A 7706-nucleotide genomic window follows, 5' to 3' on the forward strand; every position below is an offset into this window, starting at 1 on the left:
GTCTTTTTACGGCCTAATTTATTATGTTGTTATGTAAAACCCTAGTAGCATCCAAATTGCGCTATAAATATGCATTATAGCACAACCTTTCCGACATCTCAAGTTCTGAGGCGGCAAATCATCTGAAAATCTCTAACTATATACTATGAACTTATTTAATTTCTTTTCTTTTCTTATTCTCTGCTGTTTTGGTGTTTTTTTTGTCGTTGTTGAATAAGATCGATATGGCGGAGGATCTAAAATTCCTTATCTATGGAAACGGGGCAAACTGAAATTTTGTCTGTAAATCTCAAAGATAACGCCATAGAAAAGCGCTCGTTGACGTTGACGGTTCTCCCCTTCGGGGAGCTCCTCCGTTGGCTGGTAGTCTCATATTCCATCGCCTTGTGGAGCGGCGTCGCTGCTATTACCTCTTGGGACTGGCCATGTGACAAACATTCATTTCATTCTCTTCCCCTTCTAAGATTTCTCAATCTTGCTACTTTTTTTTATTTTGATTTGTGTTTAGGCGTGTTAGTGGTTTTTTTATAAATGTTTTGTAGAAAGAGGCCGATGAGGAAAACAATTAAAAAAAACACCATCTTTCGGGACTGAATGGCTTTGATAAAGCCTTGCTGTCAATTCTGCAATTCTGAGGCCATTTCAAGTGATAGTGATTTTCACTCTTTTTTATCCAACTGAAAGTGTTTTACCTTTTCCCCCAAGCCCCAGCAGGCTTGGGTTGTTTTAGCTTTAGGATATGGCAGTTTAGGGTTGTGCATTATCTAATAATGTTTTGCTCGTAGTTTAATTCATTGGAGCAGGTCTTTTTTTAACATCTATAATCTTTAAATAAGTGATCAGATAATGGGATAATCAATCATCCTTGACAACTCTGCACTTGAGATTGACTATTTTCATGGCATACAGTGGCAAGTGGTGTTTGAAACAACTTGAATCGGATTTTTTCTCTTTGAAGTGCTCCGTGGTAAAGTTTCTACATCTGTTGTTTAATTTCTTCGAACAAATGTAGTCGTAGAATTCAGTCTTGCTTGCCATGGAAGTCGATAATGGTTCAAAAAGAGAGGCAGTATCTTTGGTGTTCAGAGTACTGCAGAGAAGTCCTTGTATTGACACTGATGAATTAAATCAAGATGAATGTTTTCAAAAGGTTTGAGCGCTAAGTGCCAAGAGAACATCTACTCTAGATTGACCTTTTGTTAGAAATGTCGAGGAAGATAGGAAGGTTCATTCTCGGCCAGATTTTTTTGCATCAAATTAAATCCAAAATTGAAAATCAGTAAAGGAGGAAGAGGAAGAAGTGTCAAAGTATGATTAAAGGTAGCTAGATTAATTCACACACATTAGTGTTTTGGTACTGTAAGTATATTGATTTGTTATAAATTATAATGTTTGTGATTAATTTATTACATTTGAAATTTTAATGGAAAAATAAAATTTTATTTAAACATGGGCGATTATTTTTGTTGTTTATCATTTTATTAATCGTTACCATCTTTAATTTATTTGAACGGAGATTTTTGATTATTTGTAATGACAAAACATCTTGCATAACTTTGGCGAAAGTGACATTGAATTAAAATGTTATATGATAATTTATTTATAATATTTTTTTATATTAATTTAGGATAAGTATAATGCAATATCATAACTTTTAATTATTTGTGAACTTTTTAATTATTTGACATTGAACTTGAAATCTTGATGTTTATAATTTTCTTAAGAAATAACAACAATTCCTCTTAGCATTCTTATGTTTAAAACCGAAGAATAATAATTTTTTATCATCGAGATCGTTTGGTTTATACAATTTCTTGACATTATAAATTATGGTAAAAAAAAATAAACATGTATAGACGAAATGTTAGTGATGGTGTGATATTGAACGGTGGACTATTGAAGTTGATATTTTTACGAAAAGACAATTGGCTCGGCAAAAATATTTTTGAGACAGTGTAATACGATTACCACTGTCTTTGTGTTCTCCAGTATTGACCAGATGTCGTGCGAGCTGTGCTTCAGCTCTTCAAGTAGTTGACAGTTGGTTCCTTAAGATGATGTGTAATATACCTTTTATTGTATGATGGTACAGTCATCTTGTGTGGCTCTAATGTAATATTAACTTCTTTTGTTAAAAACACCCCCTTGGATTTCTTGTAATTACTTCCCAACAAACTGAACATTTGATTAAAGCTCCTAATTCCCAATGTCCAGAGTCCAAGACAACATGGCAGCAAAACATAACTAAAAACATGACAAGTTTTTCTTAAATCCTTTTTCACTACAAAAGTAAAAATAAAATATGTCATCAAGCTATATTAACCATGTTTCCTCTTAATCTGATTACATTTTACATTCTAACTGTTACCAATCAAACACAAATCCAATATTTCATAATTGACGGCAAATACATTTATAGTCTAATAAGCAAGCATATGTGAACTATTTGCAAGAGCCACTTTGAAGTTTCTGGGATTCCAACAAACTTCTTGCAGTTTCAATCACTACTTGTCCACTCACATAATGCTTCCTACACACCGGCATGTATACATCAGATCCACTGATCAACTCCGTTTGTGTCTCATCTGTCTTCCTTAAGGTAAAGAAAGTTCGTTTCCAGGCAAAGTTCTCATCGAGCCGTTAACTTCATCACAGAATTAGCCAGGGGAATTATATCAAGCAATGATCTAAAGCTCTACCAACTTTAAGGGTCACCAAGTTATGTACACTTCTCAACACATACAAATATCATGTCATGTATGAAGGATCAAAAGGAGTGAGAATGCAAAATTTGTTAATCTAATGGTTAAGCTACAAAGTGAGCAAGTGGTTATGGATCTTAAACATTAGATCAACAATTGTTTATTCTCATTCTTTTCCATCTCTCATCCTTTGTACTAAGCAAAGGCTAAGAGTCTAAGATCGAGATATGAACTTTTACTTCATTCAACCAGCCCTGCTTCTCAGTACAAGAAACTAAAAATAGTACATAGGATTTTCAAGTGTCACTTCTATAAGACCATAGCATGAATCTTTTAAGACAAGAGCAGTTTTTAAACCCTTGATCTTCAGATATTGATAGGGAACAATTCCAACAACAATCATTTACACATGGATTCTTCTCCCATTAAATATGCATCATTGCAAGTGACGAGCATAACCTGATAATCTCCAGCATCTGCCTTCAAACTTGTATTCCACAGTACACCAACAGCTTCATTCGGTTCTCCATTAAAATAAAGAACCTTTAAACCCATATTTAGTTATTCAGGAGCTTGGGCCTGAAAGTTGGGAATATTTATAATCCATTCGTTCATCCAACAGCAAAGACCAAAACTTTAAACGAAAAAAGAACTAAAGTTCACGAGCTCCAGATCAAATTTCCATCTAAATCATGACAGTTAACATTTAAAACCCATATTTTTAACTAAATTCTACAACACAAAATAGAAACACGGAAATAAATAAAAAGGGTTTAACTTTAAACCTGCCATTGTTGCTTTCAGCTTGGATTCGTCGGAGCAATGTTGTTGTCTTGCCAGCAAACATGAGTCCAACGATGACGTGGACCTCACCACACGGCGAAGAAGATTGAGTTGTTTCTGAATGTGATTGTCGAATTGGGGTTGAAGAAGTTGGGGGTGTTGGTGAAAGCATCGAAGGGTTTGTGTGGAGAAAAATAGGGTTTGAGAGATTGAGTTTTTTGGAGGGCAAGGAGAAGAAAGCAAAAGGTTTGGTTTTGGGAAAATGAAGAGGGGAGAAAATGGAGGGGAAATTAGGGACTTCATGCCTGAAATGGTGGGTAACATTGATTTTCTGAGTGATTACTAAAAATCGAGATGAAGATGGAGAGGCCGATTCAAGGAGTCGGCATGTCGAATAATCCACTCTGTTATTCTAATTTTTAGGGTTTAAGATAAGAGGAGTAAGAGAGATTAGGGTTTAACCTCAACCAACACACAACATTATAGTCTTGTGATGATGGGGGCAACTAGGAGTGGATCGTGAAGTATTTTATCACGAGATGGTAATAGTGGATGCTATTATGAGTATTACGATTGTATAATAACGATTTTATATGATATCTTTACTGTTATATAACGATCATTTTTCGATATCAAATCACTATATAAATTTCCTTGTAATTTAATCATGACTTTGTCCCTATATCTGATAATAACATTACCCAATATCTCTTGTTTTTGTTTGGACAATGTTGTCTCACACACTCCATTTATATGTGTAGGAAGTTTTGACAATGATGATCACATTTGAAGGACCTTAAGAAAATACACTCACATGCAAAAACAACTACTCTCAAATTATCAAAACAAGATAGCTAAGTTGATAAACGTATAGGGTTTAGGTGCTTATAATAACTGTTAAAGCATTTAACAACATGAGATAAAAGAGAAATTGCCAATACACGATTGGGAATTATAACAAAACATCTAGTGTTGTGGTTTAACTAAATTATTAGTTGGCTTAACAAAAAGTGCATGCATATTAACAGAGGTGTTGACAGAGACTAATATGATTGGGGTTTTAGAGTGGGTGACTTCAAAAAAATTCAAATTTCAAGATGGATATACTTTACCCTACTTATGTATGAGATTTTCAGAGGGAATGTAGAAATACAAGTTATTCTATTAATATAACACTTTTTTTGTGATTTATTCTTTATAAATATTAGTGTTTCTGAGATAAAAATATGGCACATTCCACTCAATTCCGAATATGCATAGTAAAACATACATAGAATAATGCATATACTGAATACACTACTGATCATTCAGAGATGTACACCTAGAGTTCCGGGGTAATGGCGTAACTACAAAATATTCTTACCATGATGCCCATGGTACAATTTTCATTCTGACCATAAACAAGCAAACTAATTCGAAACTGATGTCGAATGGATGCATTACAACAAACGAAACAAGTAGAAAAGAGAAAGGACCTCACTATCTGTAATGAACTTATTCAAGCAGTTATACGAACCAGTCAACTCTAGCAGATCTATATCTGAGATCTCAGGATTGCTTAAATAAATGACGACGTAGTAGTGAGTCACGTATCCCCATCACATATATGCTTTCGCATCCTATAAGCTCGCGAAGATTGACATCACACAATACCACCATTGAATTTGATGGATCCTAAATCAAGAGCAGAAACCTCTTAGGAGATTAATACGGATGCTAGAGGAATAGCCAAGTATTTAAGCTGGTAGAGTGAGACTGGAGTTTAATGGCAAGAGTTGCATAAACTTGTGTATCAGCTCCTACCTCCAAATGATTAACCTTTATGTACTCCCAAAAGCGTTTTTCTGCCTCGGCAGCTAGCATCTCCCTTCCTCCTGCACCCAAAAACTTGGCAAGCGCCTCGGATATAATTACAGGATTGGGGCCTGGTTCAACACCTTCAGTGGTGGACTCGACATTTACCTTCCCTTTTTTAGTTTGACTTGATTCCTCTGCGAGGATTAGCAAAATTAATAAATTCAAGTCATCATAGACCAAAAATATATTTGCACCTATCAACACAAACTTGATGGGTCAAGAGGGCTAATATGTTTTGCCAGCAGTTTGTTCATCTTGAACATGTCAATGCAGTCTGTCTCGAACACCACACGTAGGGCTTCACCGCAAATTATCTTTTTCTTGTTACTTGGATCTTGCAGGCTGTTCTTCCTTATGTATGCCCACAGTTGCTTGACAATCTAAATCAAAAGGAACATACATGTTAGAATCGCCACACTCGACGCTGTTGACTGAAAGTAATCTAGTTAATCCGGGAAACCGACCTCAGTCCTCGGCACAGCTGGCTCACCAATTATGGCTTGAAGTGCTGGTGAAACACTACAAACTTTGTTCAGACCCCCTGATCCACCTCTTCTTTTGGGTGCAACCGGGGCACTGCAATAGCATTTGAACACACAAATACTTCAGTAATCAGTAATGCGATAATCTTCATTGATAGGAACACTAAGGGAAATATTCAAATTCACATAATGAGGCATAGAATGTTACCAAGCTGACACTAAAACCCCTAAACTCAGGGGCAGGAAACCCCAACCTAAGTTGCATAAAACGTACGAAAAGGTCTAACCTTGTGCCAAAAATCATAGTATTTGCAAAACCCTAAAATGGACCTAATTTTTACACAACACCCTTTCAAAAAAATGTTCAACCAGGAGAATAGTGCAAAATAGAAAGAAAGCACTAAAAAATGGCGGCAATCCTTTCTCTGGGCACTTCAGTGGTGGCAATGGGAGCGGCATTTTGAGTGGAAACATTGGCTTTCGTGACAACCGGCTGGGGTGACAGGTGTTGATGTTGCTGGTGCTGGTGCTGGAGCTGCGGCGGTGGTTGAGCGGTGAGAGGAGAATGAGGGTGGCGGAAGTTGAGTTCATGGGAAGGAAGCTGGAGAGCAAAATGGGCAGAAAATTGTTGATGCGAAGGAAATTGAGGGTGGTGTTGGAGGTTAAAATGGTGTTTAGGAGGTGGCTGAGCGTGGGTTTGTGGGGGACGGAGCAAGAGGTTGATTTGGTCACTAATGAAGGCAGCTTTATGGGAGAGGTCGGCACCTAGCTGGGCTTCCAGCTGCTGAACGACGCCGTTTAAGGTGGTGGCGACGCTGGGGTCTGACTGCCGGAGCAGGTTCTTCACCCCTCTTGATATCTCTTGGTCCAACACCGTGCTTCCTTCCTTCATGTAATACCCCTTTTAACTAATACTGAACTGAACCAACCAAAAAAACAAACAAACCAACGTTTTGATTCTCTCCTCTTTGTCTCTATCACTCTCTATCCAACTGTTCTTTCTATTCTTTATGTTCAGTAAAATGACGAAATGTTCCCTCTCGCTCCACTTTTTGTTTAAATTGATACCGGATATTCGAGAGAAGTGCTGGTGAGATGGGGAGGGTACAAATCTATTTTTCTTTTTGTAAATTTGGGATTGTTATACGATCATCTTAAAAAATAATAACAATTCATTTACAGTCACTTAATTCATGTATGAATATTTTAAAAAAATAACTTTAAGATTTAAACCGAATAAAAAATAATTTTAATGATATGAAAGATATAATATTTAAACTTATAAGTATTAAATCATCCCATTTTTTTGTGGGTATACAAAAGTTTAGGTCAGGGTGACTCCTTCAATTTAGGATCATGGCATACTCAATATCCAATTGTGATTTACATAAGACTTTACAGATTGTCCAACATGAGTGACTGTAGTGGGATTCAAATTTGACTTTACAAATTTAAATTCCTAAATTCGAACCACTTGTGTCAATACTTGTTGGCATAAATCATCCCATTTAATATTTAAATTTATACATATTTATTTAATATTTATTACTATTCATTGAATGAATATAAATAGATATAATATTAAACAAATAAAGATAAACATGATTTATATTTTTAATAGATATAAATCAAATATGAATAAACTGAAAAATATATAAATTGTATTTTATTATAAAATGGTTTAGAATTTTTTTACTATCTTATATTATCTTATATTAATAAAAAAATACACAAGCAAAATAAATAGGGTATAATAATAAAATTGCCCTCGACGTTTGTATAAATGGACACATTGCTCCCTATCCTTATTTTTTTAGTATTTTAGTGCTCAACGTTTTATTTTATAGCAAAATGTCCTCTGATTGGATGAAAATTGTTAGTT

At 35.4% G+C, this 7706-nt stretch overlaps 1 protein-coding gene and 1 non-coding gene across 2 annotated transcripts; one reads left to right on the forward strand and one right to left on the reverse strand.

Moving 5' to 3' along the window:
- Positions 1–546: 546 nt before the first annotated feature.
- Positions 547–640, forward strand: LOC120204273. The gene has a single exon (XR_005523925.1). It is a non-coding gene; the product is annotated as a small nucleolar RNA SNORD96 family (small nucleolar RNA).
- A 4358-nt stretch (positions 641–4998) lies between these two features.
- Positions 4999–6807, reverse strand: LOC120203937. Its single transcript, XM_039204070.1, has 5 exons — positions 6244–6807; positions 5807–5918; positions 5551–5722; positions 5289–5476; positions 4999–5159 (listed from the first exon to the last, which is right to left on the reverse strand). Exons 1-5 carry the CDS (start codon positions 6714–6716, stop codon positions 5034–5036), a joined length of 1071 nt encoding a protein of 356 aa, XP_039060001.1. The 5' UTR covers positions 6717–6807; the 3' UTR covers positions 4999–5033.
- Between the last annotated feature and the right edge of the window lie 899 nt (positions 6808–7706).

The sequence above is a fragment of the Hibiscus syriacus genome, unplaced genomic scaffold (assembly GCF_006381635.1).
Source record: "Hibiscus syriacus cultivar Baekdansim isolate YM2019G1 unplaced genomic scaffold, ASM638163v2 tig00010533_pilon, whole genome shotgun sequence".
In the NCBI taxonomy this organism is placed as follows: domain Eukaryota; kingdom Viridiplantae; phylum Streptophyta; class Magnoliopsida; order Malvales; family Malvaceae; genus Hibiscus; species Hibiscus syriacus.